This window comes from Zeus faber (genome assembly GCF_960531495.2).
Source record: "Zeus faber genome assembly, chromosome: 3".
Classification (NCBI taxonomy): Eukaryota; Metazoa; Chordata; class Actinopteri; order Zeiformes; family Zeidae; genus Zeus; species Zeus faber.
The window spans coordinates 10,576,936-10,595,670 of record NC_137190.1 but is presented as its reverse complement, the minus strand read 5'-3'; the positions used below and the strand labels follow the sequence as shown (position 1 = coordinate 10,595,670).

General features: G+C 41.9%; 1 protein-coding gene across 2 annotated transcripts in view; it reads right to left on the bottom strand.

Annotated features, from left to right (window-relative positions):
- The window catches only part of slc12a4 (solute carrier family 12 member 4), a 35,372-nt gene extending 17,087 nt beyond the window's left edge, over nucleotides 1-18,285 (bottom strand). The window contains exons 1-4 of one of the 2 annotated variants that reach the window (XM_079997718.1): nucleotides 18,015-18,285; nucleotides 4,813-4,907; nucleotides 2,957-3,088; nucleotides 2,409-2,555 (exon numbers count right to left, since the gene is read on the bottom strand). In XM_079997718.1, coding sequence (XP_079853844.1) covers nucleotides 2,409-2,555; nucleotides 2,957-3,088; nucleotides 4,813-4,907; nucleotides 18,015-18,150 — 510 coding nt within the window. In that variant the 5' untranslated portion in view covers nucleotides 18,151-18,285. The remainder of the gene's footprint in view (nucleotides 1-2,408; nucleotides 2,556-2,956; nucleotides 3,089-4,812; nucleotides 4,908-18,014) is intronic. The other variant, XM_079997719.1, reaches the window with a different exon arrangement.
- Nucleotides 18,286-18,735: the final 450 nt, after the last annotated feature.

The following is an 18,735-nucleotide window of genomic DNA, read 5'->3' as shown; positions in this document are numbered from 1 at the left end:
AAGTGGTGAGACGAAACAAAACAAAAAAATCCACTTTTAATATTTGTCGCTTGGACTGTATGTACATTCTGTTGACTGGGTGATAAATACTTTGGCTTGTGACTTACTGTAGATTGAGAGTAGAAAAAAAACAGTGAAATGTCCTGCATTTGTTTTGTTTGTGTCTGTTACTAAAACATTACCCATGACACATTTATCTATCACATTTATTGACTCATCTAATATTGTACAGCGTTAAACCTTGGAATTCACACAGAAACCTGCAATTTCATAGGAACCAATACAGTTATCTTTAAAGGAAGACTATTTCTTTGGCATTCTGGAATGGTGGAAGACTCATTCTAAAAATGTGGAATACAAAGGTGAACCTTGACTAGCACTGTAGTGCACACCGCATGCCATTCCGGAACACGAGTGAAACGGCATTTGTGATGAGGTCTACATTAGCAGAAATACATTATGGCACCTCCCACATGCAGCCTTTTTTCTGTGTCAGTGATAAAGCCCATACGCCAGAATGGGTGTGCTGCCCGGTGATAGTGTGCTTCAGTACAGACCGCCTCTAATGGTACATTGCACAGGTTCTGATTTTGCTGATATTGTTGATATGCGTTAAAAAGTTCTAGCACATTTAGAGGTAAATTTCCAATCACAACTTCCGAGTGACATCTGCTTAGGCCCTAAGGGTTGCGCAGCCACAGAACATTTAAATTACAATCAGTAATGCTTGCAGTAAGGGATTCTTTTCCTCCTGTGCCATTATTTGTCTTGTTGAATAACACCCTGCAGCAATTAGGCCACATGGTAAAGTGTATGCTGTCTTTGCAAGTTATATCTAATATGCAAATTAAATAAGGTACTCCATTCCATTACAATTCCATTTGATCACCTCTGTATTGACTTGCACACCTTGTCAATATGAAACAGTATTCTCTACTTCCTCAACCCTCACAGGCACTTCTTTCACTTCCCTCTAGCTTGTGGGCCAAATGTTAATCATGCTTCTTTGTGTGCACAAGCACTAGATTAAACTTAAACCTGAAGCTCTGTTCCCCTGTTCATCCAAATCCAATATAAACCCAAGGAGTCACAGGTACCAAGGCCCGTCAGAGCAAGGAGCTGTAACTAAAACAACTAGCCCCTGTAACACTTCCATCTAACCAATTTGCAAGAGGAATTGTGCTCCCTTTGAGCCTGGCCTATACGTCCATCCTAGCTGTAGAATTACGCTAGCTGTCCTGGGATCATATGCTGGTGAACTTTACACTTGGCACAGGACACGTTGGAAGGACACAGATGCACGAAGGATACAGTAATACCAGGGATACTCCTGGTACTTCTGTAGCTACTGGTGACATTTGCAAAATATGTTTTATGTAAAAATAAAAATACAGCAAAGGGAAACAAATGAAAAGAAGTTTCAACACATGGACACCTGCTGTACTACCACCACCAGCAGGACATTTTGTAAGTCATTGATTATGTTCAAATGCCACCTAGTCAAGGTTTCAGACATACTTGTCTGTGTTCACGTATCTCCAGATGGGTAAAGGTTTTGCCGACTAGCTGTGAATTTTTTGTTGATTCAAATTATTCCTTGTTTTGGAGTACAGAGAGTAAAGAACAATAGTAGGGGGACAGATTTTGTGAATAGCATAGTCAGTAAACTCCATGGGGCATGGGGTGTATAATCACCAAATGCAAATTATCTCTCTCTCTCTCTTTCTCTCTCTCTCTCTCTCTCTTGTTCTCTTGTTCCATCATAGTTGATGATGAGTCTGACCATAGCACATTTCATTGTGTAGGGTTTAGGTGAGTGCGCAGATGGCTGAACAGACCAATCTTAGCCTGTAATCCTCTGTGGCACATTGGACAGGTAAGCACTGGATGAGTGCAGCCACAAGTCTTTTGCTGGCACAGGAGCTTCTCCTGCTCTCCTGGACTGCACCCTCCTGGGCTTTTTTTCTTCTTTAGGCAGGTCTGTCCTGAGCTAGGGGTTCCCAGCTTTTCAGGTCAAGTCCAAAGCTTTTCAAGGAGGCTTTTAGGGGATCTGTGTAGCGCTTTTTGGGGCCACCTTGCACTCGCTTGCCATTTTTCAGTTTGCCAAATACTTGTTTTAGCAGTCTTATGCAGGGCATTCTGGTCACATGGCAAGTCTATCTGAGCTGTGCCTTTGCATTTATACACCTCATACCACACCCAGTCATCAGGACTGGTAAATGTGCCATAGGCATAAGCCCATTAAACATTTAAAAACAGACAGGTAATAGTCTTAAATTACCTGATGAACTGCGATTAGTGTTAATGAGTATGAGAGATAATGCCAAAGCCAGGATGATTAGTGGTCATGTTTGTGTCCGGGTCTATACTTTTCATGGATATAATAGAGTTGGTGTATGTATACTAACACATGAGCAGCACATGAGGACAATTAGCAAGGACTGCACGATGCCGGCCATCCCAACTATCCACGTCAATCTGAGAAAGAGGATGACGCCAAAGATGTTCTGGAGACAGGGCAAGTACACACCCATTAGGGTACCCATGTTCGGGAACTGTTTGGAGAGAGAGCGTGCAAAAAAAGAACGAGAGAGCATTAGAGTGTGTCCAACACAGGGGAAAAAGGTATTGATCAGTAGCATTGATTGGTGTGCTTTTTGAAGGTCATCCAGTCATGCCACTTTCTCCTTGGATGCTATTACATAGTCACAACATAGACTAAACAGTTACAAAACCCACAAACAACTGGGAAGATCTGGTGCACTTAAATTAGGTAATCATTTACAGAGAGTTACAATGAGATAAAAAGAACATTCAAAGCACAATTCCCAATAATTGTTTTTAATTAGATGCCAGTATACTGTACAGAGTTAGGATGAGATAAAATAATATTCAAACCATAATTACCAATAGCAGGACAGGTATAGCAATATGGTAATGCTTTAAAAGTCCAAACCTTTGTGGCCTTCCTTTGTAAAACTTCAGCACGGTCCTCCTCCTCGTGCTCCTTGGCTCCCTGGGTAATGTTGGTGTAATTGACCAAGCGGCTAAGTAAACTGGACACCTTTGGACGAATGTCCAACTCTTCCTGCAGAAAAAGGTTGTGAAGAGTGAAGGGTAACTCTTACTATTACGACTACATCTGATTACCTACAGGGTAAAATAAGGATCTTATCAAAGGGTCCTTTCATGGGTCCGATGTTAAAGGACCAGTGGAGAAAGATGGATTATCAGTCATTATCTGCAAATAAACACAAACAAATCAACCTATATATAGTTCTGTAAAATGTATGTATTGCTCTGATACATAAAATTGTGAACTCAGAATAGCTCCTCCTCGTGAAAAAGTGGTATCAGTCCATCCCTAATAAGAGTAAGTATTTTCAATGATGTGATTTTTGCAACTATTACAATTAGGAATAGCTTTACAATTATTATATGATGTGCAATCTACTCTTGAACAAAATTAAACCCTACTTAATTGAAGATGTATTACATGCAGATCTGATTTGTTGTTGGCAGCAAACCAGGAAACTAAAACTGTTAATTTCTGGGATGTCTTGGAGAGGTGCCACATTAGAGTCATCTGGAGATCACACATATTGCTTACATTGGGTGTCTTAACATTACATCCGAATGAGCTTTGTTATCGCAGTTCCGTCAGGAAAACTTAATGATTACGTTTTTAATGAGTTTTGCTTTGGTGGCAATAGATTGATTATGTACACACACACACACACACACACACACACACACACACACACTCTCACACACACACACACACACACACGTTCTTGTGCAGAATTACATACACTTTATTCCCCCACATGTCGTACAAGCAGATCTATTCAGGTGACGGTGAGCATAAGGTGTGGTGGGACTGGATGGATGTAGTAATGTGTGTAGTTCTCCACAGTCACAGATACTTGGCTTGGTAGAGAAGCTGGCTGCTGCTGCTGCTGCTGCTGCTGCTACCGCTGCTGCAGCCAGGACCCAATTTCTCTCAGGCTACTTTCACACTGCAGGCCTGGTTCTCAATTCCAATTGCCCAGATCTGATTAACTGGTTGGGCTGTTTTTTTTTATTTTTAGGACCCTTCCTGATAATTGTGTCAACCGTTCGCTCTGCTAAAGATGTCCTCACGGGCAAAGAAAAAACAAATGGTATTGCCAATGCTTCCTCAAAGCTCTCATGTGGAACTTCTCGGCCATTTTTCTTTAAACTGTGAAAACTCGAATCGCTGGTCCAACACTGCTGGTACGTCTCTTCAAGTTATGCTTGAATAGACGCCTCTCCTCAATATTACTGAGATTCAAGACTTCGCTGAGCTGCCACTGGCTTCCACTGACCTCCAGCTTCAATTTGTCCCCGCCGCAAACGCAGAATGATGAAGAATGTTGACAGAGTGACATGTGGTTTGGATGACTGCCGACTTGACTGTTCAGTCTGAGGTCACATCGCTACAACTTGCATGGGTACAATAAGGATAACATGTGAATTGGGTGCAAATTTCATTGGAAAAGGTAAGATTCCATGTGTTTTTGCTCTTTTCACGCCTACAAAAAGCTAGGTCTTTGTCAGAAATTTATTTCACTACAGTGTGGATCCAACCCTGAGTCTTGGTGTTTGTGTGAGTGTGTGACGCCGGTAACTCTCAGAGTAGCAGACGTTCCTGGCTTGTGCTGCTCATTAGTTCTAGCAAACCTGTAGTGCACCATGTGCCCGCATAGGAGAAAACATAAATGACTTCAAGTCGCCCACTCATTCCCTTTCCCTCAGCTGAGATATTACTTTTAAAAAGTGTAAACAGACCTCAAACAATGCCAGGTTTCTGTCATAGAAGTCATTTTTCTTGGCGGGGTCTGCGCTGTTGAGGAACGGGCTGTCCTCTGTGTGATTCCCTTGTCCTATAAGAGAGAAAGACAATTCACAAAAGGTGATTAGACAACAGAAATAGGATATAAAGAGGACTTTGTATGTATTTTTTCATGGTTGATGCAATGCAATACGTGGAATGTATTTCATGTTTATTTTATTTTTTGTTTGTTATTTTAACAAAGTTGATATTTAAAGCAGTGAGATTCCTATTCATTAACGTCAGCCATTGAAATCAGTGGTTAGAATTACCTGTACACCAGAATAGCTCAATGCTATCCAAAAATGAGCAAAACCCAGCTGCACTAAATTCAACAAGAAAGACCAAAAAAAAACAAAAAACATGCCATGAAGCCGAAACATATGAGGGATTATATTGAGGGAATTTGCGATGTCTTCCTGCATTAAATCAGGCACCTTTCAAAGTGATTATTTACCAAGGTCCAATAACTTGCCAGCTATCAAGCTGTCAAAGCTAAAAAAAAATGCTGTGATATCCTGCCATGTAGTATCAATCCTTATAAAGAAACCTAACGTTGCAAAACATTGTCCTCAACATTCACCACAGCAACCGGAAAACTCAAGGTGACAAATAAGAGTTTAATGACATTTCATTGTCAATAAACTCCTGCCTTTCAAGGGAAAATCAAGCGGAGACAAACCCGATGCCTGGGGCAAACACTGCATGCAGAGTGGCAGCACCAACCCCAAAATACACACTTATACACACACTCACTGGCAAGCACGCACCTCATTAACAAGAAATCCACAGAGGATCTGATTGCTGGATTATTAGAGCATGGAAAGTCTACCACTAAAATCTTGCTGCTAAATTAAATTTCCCCGGAAACAACAAAAAAGAACAAAAAAAAAACAAAAAACAACCTCTCAACTCAATGAGCATGAAATGAATTACCGGAAGATTCTCTGTTCCAACTCAATTGCGAGTGCATTGGTTCAGCTTCCACTCACCTGTGTCCCGGGCCCCAATGTCACTGCTGCCGCTGGACAGAAACATAGTTCTATTCTATCTGCGCTGTTCTACGCGTGACGGCGCCAAACAGCGTGGTCTGTGCTCTGGCTCGGGAAAGTCAGTCACCATCCAGGACACACGGTCACACAGGGAGAACACACGCTAGGGGAGGTGGGGGGGGGGGGGGGGGGCTGGTCTAGCGCGCGCACGCACGCACACACACACACACACACACACACACACACACACACACACACACACACATTTGCACACATCTTGACACAATGAATGAGATTTTTGCAAAAAATCGGGCTGGAGTCAAGGTTTTGCCTTTAAAAAATGTCACATCTGTGAACCTACGCTGCGTGATGTTGTAGTCAATACACAATTGATGTCTGTCTGTGTCAATAAAGTGGATATTGAGTAAGTAATCCGTTTCTGCGTTGTGAAATTACTGTACTTTTCAAAACAATTTCACTGACCGAGCCACGGACAAGCCAATCTTCCATAGCTGTTTAGAGGGCTACGGGAACTTTGGGCCTTTTTAGGATTTAGGATTTCAGGAGGGTATTACTGCCAATTTCCTTTAACATGCAGGGATTAGCAAAATCTCACTTTGAAGAATATGCTTTCCCCCTTTAAACGCCCGAAAAAGCGGTGTGGTGAGCATTTAAACATGGTAATAATTTTCATGGCCTGACCTTTGTATTGACTGATCAGCAGCACTGCAGCCGCGTCCTTGATGAGATAAAAAAGAAACAATGCTGTCCTCTGGTGTCAGTTTGCTGTTAGTGGTATAATAATGACGCAAATCGATAAATCACCAAAACAAAAACACATCCTAAATGGTCTTCCATGTCGATACTCTACTTCTGCTGGTACATTGTAGATAAGCAAATTTTTACAAATGTATCCATCCATCCTTTTTCCTATTTACACTTATGTACAGACTATTTTCTAACTGTCGTGATTGTAGAATAGTTCCTGCGAGAGCAAGGGCGTGGTTGGGAAATGGCATTTGCCACATGGTGTCCATTAAAACACTGGCTAAAGTGGATCCTTTTTTTTTTATGTGTGTGGCTACAATGGCAGGGACTGGGGTTCTTCTTCTTCTTCGAAGGCTTTTATGGTGGCGTGCATCCTGTTCTGTTGCATTACCGCCAACCTCTTGCTTTCTGCCTGAGACCTTGTTTTGCGTGTGTGTGTGTGTGTCTGTGTGTGTGTGTGTGTGTGTGTGTGTGTGTGTGTGTGTGTGTGTGTGTGTGTGTGTGTGTGTGTGGTGTGTGTGCGTGTGTGCGTGTGCGCGCCAATTCCTGCCCACTTTATTCTTCTAAAATGGCAACCATTTCCACTTCTTTATAGACATTCAGTTTATCCGTCATTTGCTGACTTCATGACACTATATCTAGGGATGATCTGTTCCTGTTCTACCTGTCACTGGTACTTTGGCTCCATCTTCTTGGGTTTTTATGGCGGCTTGCATTCTTTACAGCCGTACACGCCCCACCCTTAACTTTGCTCAGGGCTTCTGCGCATGAGACCCTGTTGTGCACGCCTCCAAATGCTCAACTGAAAAGGGGAACAGTTGTGATGTCACAAAGACAACACATGATGATGCCCCCCCCCCACCCAGAAACTGAAACTGCGGCCACCTGTGGAATTCCCCTAATATCTGCATGCATTTCCATGACAAGTGGACCTCCTTGCGACACCCCTTTCCCCTCCTTTCTCCTCCTGATAAATGAAAAATGTAAAGCACATTCCTAAGGCAACACATTGAGCAGCACTCCCTGTGAGAGTACGTCAACACGCTGCTTATTCACTGACTGACTTTCAGATTCTGCAGTATTGCCCCCCTCAACACGCGAACCCGGCGTCACGCTTTTCCATGCTCATAGTCGCGAAAATGTATTAACTATAGAATTGTGTCGCGGAGTACGATTGTACGACTTTATTCGTGCTACACAAAACTAAATTTAAGCCAATTCATTTGAATGGGGAGATTTTCACATGCTTTAGAAGCGGGGGGGGGCAGATACGTATAGATACAAGTAAAAAAAAAAATCTAACCTTGCCACGGCGGTGGGATGCCAAGTGTAGATTCAAACAAACCAAACACATTTTTGGAAAGGTCTCATCTTGTATGTTAATATGTAAGTTTGAGAGATTTCAGTGGACCCTAAATTAAGATATTGACCTTTGAAACCTAACTAGAGGTCACCTAAGAAGCCCTATATCTCAGTGATTAAAAGAGCTACCAAAATAAGGTCAACTGTTTTGGGCAGTTCTGGAATGTACTTTTAGAGGGGTGGTAGTGTCAAAAGTGGGCGCCAATTAAAATGGCCTCACATATAATTCAGGGATTTGCAAATGACATATGTAAATTCTGAAGTGCAGGTATATTTTCGGAGCAAAATAAACCCTAGTAACAAATGCATGTAATTTTTCACAGAGAAATTTGTTTCATTTTCAGGTTTTTAGTAATAAAAAAACTTTACCCATGTGGCAATTCCATCAAGATGCATAACAATACCATGCATTGTCCCTGTGCAACAATGCATAACAAACAAATGGTGCAATTGGAGTTTTTGTAGTTTCTAGGATAAGGGTTAACCTTAGGGTTTGAAACATTCATGAATAATTGCGTATATATTACGCAATCTATATAATCATTCGCTTTTGCTCCTGAAGAAGCTACAACTATGATATCAACCTTGTTTTTAGAAAAACACGTTTTCTTTGCTCATGGAGAATGCACTACCCAAAGTGTAACAGCGATATCTCTGATTGTTGGAGCTCGCTGTTACCGTGGGAGTGTTTACCACACTGGCTGATGGGTACACAGGCGCGCAAACGCTGATATTTTTATCCAGTTAAATTGTATCTATGAATGAAATTCATACTGAGGTTATGACCCTTTATCCCTATTCTCTCCCAACCTGGAATTTAATAGACCATTCAGAGAAAAAGCGAAGCCATTTTGCTGCTTTTATTTCGTGCTAGACAACAAAATTCAAACCCGTGCGTTTGAAATTTGAATACTTTCTTTTATTTTCAACCCGTTGGACTGTGTTCATGCACAGTGAGAAGCTGCAACAGAGCAATACGTTTCTCACAAGTAAAGTACTGGTGTGTAAGTGCTTGGAACCAACATTTTAATACAGCCTGGGTTGAAAATGGCGAACCTATCCTGTAATAACCTCATGTTGGACGACTAATTAAAGGGATTAAAGATTAACTGGCCTGTTATGAAGGCACACGGATGCCTGCTGTGACAGTGTGCACAGAACAGCACGAGAGCTTTATAGGACACGTCCTGACAAGTCGCCAGTGTCTCTGCCAAAACATTTCCTGGTCGCCAGTTCAAAGAGTGAAAACAACGTCAGATGTCGAAGTTTACGGAAAGGCAAAGTCATCTCAAGAGTAGGCCTCGGCACTTCCATGATGGATGGAGGTTGGATCAGCTCTTATGAGAGGATATTTGGGCTTTTTTTTTTTTTTTTTTTTGGTAATCTAAATAAACCTGTCTTTAACTGCAAATCAATTTGATATTGGTTTGATCGTGTCTCAAACATTTGAAAGCAAAAGGTTGTAGTACCGTTTTATTTCACCATTTCAAAGTTAGTGTATACAAGATTCAAGATGTTCATCACATAGTTATACATATGAGCATACTTATATTTAGGGAAATGCAAGAGATTATGCACAATAAGTACAAATACACAATAGCTAAGTAATTATCTAACTAAGTAAACTTACTGAACTAACTGATTCCTAAAATGTAATTCAGTCAATAAATAGAATCAGATTAGCATAAAAAGGTAATATACTGAACGGGGATGCAAAATTGAAAGAGGAATAAACTATTTTTTATATACACAGATATGTGCAGTAACGTGGCCTGTGAATAAAGAGAGGTAGTGTGTGTTGAGATATACAGTACAGTATACAACAGTATGACAGCAATACAGTAACATACATATTGCATTTGTGAGTAAAGCTGCTTTGTCATCTAATTAGGGATGTCTACTACAGTATATTGCATTATTTTGGCATTCATTTTCAAGCTTTAAACACAACATTAAACAACCATTTATGCTCACTGTGACAGCCCTAGCAGGCACAATGTCGCCGGATGATGATTGTTACAACTAACCACATTTTTTTTAATTATTATATACACCAATCGTAAACTTCCATCCAAATTTTGAAGGAATTTGGAGTCACTGTTAAAAATCTTGCAATAAATGGGGCATTTTCATCAGTTGGGATGAGGTAAATTTACTGTCTACTGACCATTGGAATATTCTTGGCATTTCTTCCGAAGGTGGATTTTATTCATCACACGTCTAGTGTCATAAAATAAATATGAAAGACAATTCAATTGTTAATCCCAAATATCTGTTTGACAGATAATGGCCAAATAAAATGTCATGATTGTAACATGCCTCCCCAACCTAAGGATAAAGGAAAAGCCAAATTAGATGCAAATCCCATAACAAACCTATATGTTGGGCCATGGCAGTACCACTTTGTCCTAAGAAGAGCTCATAATACAAATATGGAAAAGATAGGACTTTTCTTTTAATGAAAAGGTGTAACCTTTAGTGTTTTCTTCCAAGTTTGTAATGAATGAACCACATGATCACGATTCTACTTTCCCGCAGGGTTAAATGTACATAGATAAGTGGACAGACAGTGAGACAGCCCAATTAAGATATTGCTTTTCAACCCTTTCTGCTGAAAAACGTCTATAACTGAATCCAAAATGCCTAATAAACCATAACAATTAATCTCATCGTATCTACTTGAATAGTCACCATCTGCTATCCCTTGGATTGAACAAGATTACTTGCTGGATGGTTTAGTGTCTAAATTGTTATTGATATGTGATCTTAAGATTTAATTTTTGTTTCTAGTAATGCCCAAGGGAGAAATGCCAACATGCTGTAGAGGCTATTAGGCATGGAAAACAATATCGCTCTCCATTAGTTCCTTCATGTGTGAAAGCCTCTTTGCTAAACATCCCCTTTAATGAACATTTAAGTCTTAACAGGAGGAGCAGAGAAGTCATGGAGCTTACACTGCTCCACCTAGTGCGGTAAGCTGCCATTAGTGGTGTTTTGAAGTGTGTGTGTGTGTGTGTGTGTGTGTGTGTGTGTGTGTGTGTGTGTGTGTGTGTGTGTGTGTGTGTGTGTGTGTGTGTGTGTGTGTGTGTGTGTGTGTGTGTGCTACAGTAGGATACATTTTTGACATATTTTTAATTGAGTAATTTTCGTTTTTCTTTTAATAAAAGACCTGTCCACTCTTTAGTATTTTTGGTCTCTCTCTCTCTCTCTCTCTCTCTCAGCATCTCTCTCACCATCAATGACATGCTCCTTTATACTGATGTCCTTTAGGTTTTTCTAATTCCTCCTCAGTGAAACAGCCGGCCGTGACCGCAGCAGTAGATAAGATGTAAACAGGTGAAAGATGAACTAATTCCAGCAGACGTTTGATTTCATTTCAGTATATCACTGAGATGAAAATGCTCAGATGGCTGCCTGTTCGTTTCGATTTCTCAGCCTGTGCCTTGACGAGAGGGAGAAAAGGAGAAGAATTCCCGCAGCTTCATTAAGCCATTTCTTTTTGCCTTAATGTCTGCGTGTCATGTGAGACAGAAACTCGACAGGGCAGTGGAATGCTCACCTGCTGTGCTGCAGCGCACACTGTATGTTTTGATGTGTGCTAATGATGTGGAAAGGACGACAGCACAGCCAGGTTACCGTACTGGGATGAGGGTGGAAGAGAAGACCTGAGCTCAGTGTATTAAAAAAAAAAAAGAAAAGGCACATAACTCAAACATGGACAATAATTCATGTATTTTCTTAATGGTTGCACGTTTTGCATTTTTGTTACAGCCCCCCTGTGTAGTTAGGACTAATTTCAGTAAATATTCTAAATTTCACCTCTGGAGGTACAACCACCGGCAAATTTAAAACTCACACATTGGATTTATTTATTATAATTATGGCTTTACATATCATAGAATAAATATAGCAGTGCTTTCATGTAGTTTTTCAAAGCTGTCCTTTTGGCCCGGGTGGGTTCAGAAGATGAAGTAAAAACATGTGCAAGCGTGCAGTTTTGTGGCTTGCAGTTGTGTGTTCCCATAAAATCAGCCAGTTAAAGGAAATTGGCTTCACTTTGCCCAGCAGGTTTCCTACGGACAGGCTTTGTTACCATGACCATAACAAACCAAGAATGCCAGTGTGGCTTCCCAACTGGAACACAGACTCATCAGAGAGCTCTCCAACTTATTTCCTTACACATCGAAATAACATTTTTCTTTATTCCAGACACTTCGTGACCCGAGCTGTCTGCAGCTCGTTTCGCAGCGGTGTCCTCCATCTTACGGATTTCACAGAAAATCCTCTGTGTCCAGACGGAGAGATGGAGCCATAGATGGACTGTGCTTTTTCATCGGAGGGAATGGAGGCCGCAATTTCAACAGAGCAGCCTCTGTGTACTCAGGGAAGGTAGCTCCAAGTCCAAAAGTCATCTCGTGATACCATCGATGTGGAATAGGACACAAAAATCGATTTCCTCACCTCTAAGGTCTGCTAATATGTTACTAAAAATAGATGAAGGAATAATAACAACTTTCATTGTAAACTATAAATACCTAGAGGTTTTCAAGGGTACGCTTTTGTTGTTTGCCTTCTTTCATTCGCTGAGGAACGACATTGACTCCTTCAAGTATTATAATATTTACCTTTTTTATTGAATCCATTTTGCACGTTTGATTTTTATTTCCATGCAATTTTGTTTCAGCTTACCCTGTTTTTAAATCTATTTCATTCTTTTAATTATTTTATTTTTTGTAAACGCATTTTGCATTATTGCTTTGCTTTTATTGTTACTACTAGTGCAGCGTCCGTTCAAAACATGCCCGTTTGGAACGTCCTTGGGTCCCCAGCAATACACCTCCTGAAGCCACGCCCGCTGCTTTACAGAGCTGAGCCGCTCACTGTTCGCTGGTTTATTAAAAGTTTATTCATATGACACTAAGTGCGTGTCCAAATTGCACCAAATTCACCACTGCGCATCCATGGGTCCGCAGCAATACGCCCTCCGAGTGTGAAGTAGATCCAATGAACGGCTGTTGAGATAATAGAAGGACATAGATTTTACAGACAGAGATTTAATGGCCTTCTTTTAATGTCAAGCACTTTGAGTTGCATGTCTTGTATGAAATGTTCTATACGAATAAAAGTTATTATTATTATTATTATTATTATTATTATTATTATTATTATTATTATTCCCCACCGATCATGAAATTACAATATAAATAACCTTCCAACAGGGTCTGATCTGTAGGGTTTTCTACAGTCTGTGAGTGGTTCAAAAGTGTTGCAGTAGTTGAGGTTAATTAAATTAAGACTATTTTACAACTGTCATTCTATACTTGATTATGCTTAATTTACTTAATAAAAGAAAATAGTGAATGGTGGAACATTTCATATACACGAGTAAAACGAAATATACATCACTATATGATCAAGTATCATTTCTAAAAAGAACAACAAGAGTGCGGTAGGTAGATTAGAACTCAGTGGATGCTTCCCTGCCTCTGCGTACCACTGTTCCTTTCCTCTGTCGTTTCTTTTTGGATATCTCAGGTATCCCAGATCCCCTGCGCCCCTGTCTGTCAACAGGAACTCATATGCTTAACATAGTCGCAGCATATTGCTCTCTGGAGATTGGAGATTGTGGCTGCCTCCGTTTTATCAGCTTTGAAGCATTTGTAAAAGTACGGAGCATGAGGGAGCACTTTAATGCAAGGTAGTTTTACACAGTACATCACTAAGTGTTAGTTGCCATATTTTGTTATGGATGGTGAGCGGCTTGAATATTCCAATTTAAATGTTCAGTTATGCTCCCAAATAGATCAGTGAATCCCATATACAATTTTGTTGTGCTGTTATGGTAAATCCTAAAACTTGAATCGATTTAAGAGACGACAATGACAAAAAGTCAAAGCTGTAATAACATTATCTGTGCACATTATCTGAATAACTCATTTGTAATTATTTGCGATTAATCGTGCGGAAATTACATTTTCTTGTGCTTAAAAAAAAAACTGCACGTGTTCAGCCCAGCTGACCCCAAAAGCAAGCCGAGCTTTATCCCAGCTGGAGCTGAAGATGGAAGAACAGATCATAGTTCACACAAAACAAAGTGCGATCCAATTTGGAAGAGGTTGTACAAGTGATACTGAGTACATCATTTTTAATACTAGACCACCAGTAAAATATGTGTGATGTGGTAAAACCTTCCTGGCGGCACTACCTGCCCCTGCTCAGTGTCTCTTTGGCAGGCAACTATGTTGTCAAAAGCAGTATTATTGTTTAAGCATTTAGGCAGTCAAGTAATCTGTCTCACTATTGTTTCCACTTCACATTGCAATGAGATCACTGTTCACTGGCTTTTCCATCCTCGGGCCAGCTGTCCAAATAGTGGTTCACTTTTAGAAATCTTTCTATTCCCAGAACGTTCCCAATCAGCTGTTGTCTACGTATTCCTGCATGTGCTCGTGTTCATCTGAGGTGTGTGTGTGTGTGTGTGTATGTGTGTGTGTGTGTGTGTGTGTGTGTGTGTGTGTGTGTGTGTGTGTATGTGTATGTGTATGTGTATGTGTATGTGTATGTGTATGTGTGTGTGTATGTGTGTGTGTGTGTGTGTGTGTGTGTGTGTTGTCCTGTCCATTTAAGGGAGTGGTCATTTGTCCTCACTCTGTCGTCAGCTGCACATTTCTGCTCTGCCACAGTGTGTATATCTCCTCAGAATTAACTCCATCCGCATGACATGTCAGACAGAATGGGAATGCAATATTTTCCAAAAGGGCAAAGAGGGGAAATGAAGGAAGCATTATCTTTCCCTGACCCTTAAGCTCTCCAGAAGCCCACAGCTAGTTAACACTTCCTGGAACCGGTAGGTAACACGTTTCCACAACGTTGTTTCTTAGACACCTGGGACCTGCACGACCTCCCCTCATTCCTTCTGCTAAAGCGGTTCTGTGACTCCACTTGGGAAAGTAGTTGTGAAGGAGTTTCTCTTTTTCACTTCACCCACATTTAAATATTGTAGTTTTGCAAAAAAAAGGATCAGATCAGGAAGTCACAATTTTGATTTTGCAGATCATTATATCTGTAATATTTAGGATATTACAGCAATTGACTTGCCCTGCAATGCAACAGCAACAGACTGACAACATAAATTATATATATTTTATACATATAAATTTTTTTATTTTGAGTGTTTTGCTTTGAGTTGGTCTGTGATATACCCTGCAATCTACTGTAATTATTTTTTTTCTTTGTCTGACCTTTTAGTGAAGGTTCCTGTATCTCTCAGAAGAGAAAAAATAAAGAAATTACATTTATATTTCCCCTCAGCTTTTATTAATTAGAGGTGATAAATAAAAATGTTACTGATGGGGTGGGAATACAATCCAATGCATGTGTCCAGTCAGTGACGAAAAGTTGGGCACATTCAGAAACTTAACCTACAGGTGTGTGACACATCTGCAGTCTCTGATTTAATTGCGTGCTTTAATGGACTGATGTTTTAGGGATGCGGATACGCACCACGAGTGCTGTCCCCCCTGGTGGACTGCAGCTCTTCTACAATGTCCACAGTGTTCAGTCCAAGCACCTTGCCGAGCAAAAAAACAGAGCTGCGTTCACAGGCTGGAACAAGCTCCGCACTGTAGCACGACCCTCCCTTCTGCTTCCGACATGACACCGCGGCTGAGTCGTAACCGCCTGTAACGAGCCCACATCCACCACTCCCACGGTGAAGTCACCCTTCACCGTCAAGCTCTGCCCATTTTGCAGAACCGACCCAATATGGAGAAGGACTGAGCCTTCAACTTGAGTTTGAAACCACGCGAGCAGTTGGAAAGAATCTCCCTCTTTTTCTCCTGCTACCTCAGTCTGCTTGAATTTGGAATTTCAATAACAAACATTTTAGTTAGGATAAGACATTTCGGGTACAATGAGAAATTGTGTTTTCTCAAAGTCCTTTATTTTTATATTACCATTCAACATATTTATCGTCACTGTTGTGGATGTTTGCCAGAATTGCCAGAATAGGTGCTTTCGTGCTTTCCCAACTTCAAAAATGCAGTTATGTGCCGACATGCTTTTATGTAAAGCATCCAATGTACCGCTTTGTATACGTTTCGACATCTCTCTGAAATTGGAGGATGGCACTTTCTTATTGTCATCATCACTCATCCCTCTGTCCCTTGCTCCTTCCTCTTGTCCTTTCCTGTTGAGTTTCTGGCGCTGCGACTTGACTGTTGTTCACAGGCTTTGCGGTGGTTCCCTTTGGGTCAGTTTCAAAAAGTTATGTGAGGTTAAGTTGAGCAAAAAGGGGCGAGCGACATACAAAGTGTCCCATAGGCAAAGTCCTTTTCCGCGTCTCTCACTTTCGAAAAAACCCTTTCATGTGCAAAGGATGAGCAGCTTGTAAAATTAAGATCGTAACATACAGGTATATAACATTGCTGTATAATTGATCCTTTTATAATCCCATTACGGTTGTATTTGAATGATGGAAAATGCGATGCCGCTTTAGATTGTGTCTTCTGCATTCCAGGTAAGCACAAGTAAAAATCTCGGTCAAAACGTCCTGAGGTTCTTGGCTTTTTACCATGACTGCAGCTTCAGTCCTTCTGACCCATGCTCTGCACTGCGCAGTTTTCCCGCTGACAGACGTGTGTTTGCGTATGCCATTTACTCTACATTTATGTCCACATTTTCAGCCTTATGTCCACGTGCGGCCTGTGTACAGCCGGCCGCACGTCGGTGCACGACAAGGGAAACCGTCGAGACAAAAGAGCGGCATTAAAGGATTTGTCCTAAAACGCTGTGTGGAGAGCTCACACCGGTACCGAGTGGTAAAGATGTCAGCATGAGGGTTTTCTGGCTGTCAGACAGAAATAGATGAATAGCCGGCCAGAGTCTATGTCTGTGGCCAACCCAGGCAGGGCCTGCGGTTGAGCGTGGGCCCTCCATTCAGAGGCCACTCCCATGTGTGCCTTTTATTTAAAAGTCTCTGTTCACCCACTACAGTCACTCCTGGTTATAGGGTTGTTGTTTTTTTTTTGTTTTTTTTTGTCCTCCACCGCCCACAGAAATGACTCACTCTCATTTAATCCTGCCCCAACGGCAACAAAGGACTTGTTCGTCGCCTTCGTGTTTTCCATTCCCTTTCAGTGGAGGGCTGGTTCTAACTCCTTTTGCACCGCGATACGGTGATGAAGCAAAGTGAAATGCAGTGAGAAACAAGCCGAGGCAGACAGGAGACCAGGATGGAATCTGTGCTCGGTTGCTGGAACAGCGTGAACAGTTGTCCCTGGTTTAAAAAAAAAGAAAAAAGAAAAAAGAAAAGAGGAAATCCTCCCCTGGCACAAAGACAGCTCCATCTTTTGTGCCGGGGAACACTCACGGCCTTTTTACTTGTGGGTGGAGGGCCGCTAGCCTCACTTGGTTTCCCATCCACCTCAGCTCTCCCCCCAAACCATCGCCCCTGCCATTGTTTTCCTCTTTTGTCGCTACCGCAGGCGTCTTTAAAAAGAAAGGGAGGGTTCGGGGTATGACACATCGTCTCCAGTTCACTGGAATTAGGGCTTTAAAGTGAAAATCCATTCAATTGAGATTCAGTGTTTTTGGAGGTGGGGATGTCCGTCCGTGTCTACCGTTTAGCGATGACGATAAGCCACTCTGCTTTATCCAGGTCACCGCGGCTGCCTTTCACTGCTTGTGCTCGCCCGATCTTTGCGTGTTTGCCGGGAAAAGTGGACCCTGCCACCGACAATGGAAACTGAGGATCCAACTAAGCATTAACACAAATTCACTGAATTCTTGAAACGTGCCAGACCAAACTGTGTTTACTCCCAACTTCACCTGAAGGTGAACCGTCAAAAGCAGACGCGTCTGCTGGGGAAAGCTCCCTGCTGCCATGGTAACCATAAAACCAGCTGTTGAGCGAGCTCGCTGGACAGTGCATAGCTTTCCCACGCTTTCTGGGTCAGGACAACCGCACACATCCGTGGGGTGGATCCGCCCCTGTTGAATGCTCTTGGATAAAAAGAAAAAAAAGTTGCGAGACTCACCATAAGAGCTGACTGTGTCCTGGTGTCCCGGGTATCCTTGGCCAGCATCCCTGTAATCTACCCAGTTAATCCCTTCCAAGTTGTCATAGTTTGCCTGCGCCGCGTCCTCCACAGGTACCACTGTGAAGTGAGGCATGCTTCTTCTGTTGTTGTTGTTGTTGTTGTTGTTGTTGTTGTTGTTTGTTTGTGCTCAGTCAGCTAGTGCAGCCTCCCCGGGAGCCTCTGTGTGGGAATCAGCATAACGGGCTACATAGCAGTTAGCCACCCTCAGCTCAACTCTGTCTAATGGCAACTACATTCCACTACTCTGCGCTCACTTCCTCTGAGAGACATTATCATACACTCCCCGCCCATGGGCCAACCCCTCCTGAGCTGCTGGGAGGATAGTGAGTGTGAGTGTGAGTGTGAGTGTCTGTGTGTGTGTGTGTGTGTGTGTGTGTGTGTGTGTGTGTGTGTGTGTGTGTGTGTGTGTGTGTGTGTGTGTGTGTGTGTGTGTGTGTGTGTGTGTGTGTGTGTGTGTTGTCTGAGTGGGGGGTTATCCTGAGTCATGCAGAGTAGGGGAGTTCCCTGTGTGTGTGAGACGGTGTGTGTGCATGTATGTTATTGCATGACGGTGTGTGTGTCTGTGTGTCTGTGTGTCTGTGTGTGTGTGTGTGTGTGTGTGCGTGTGTGTGCGTGTGCGTGTGCGTGTGCGTGTGTGCCTACTACTAGGCACTGTCCG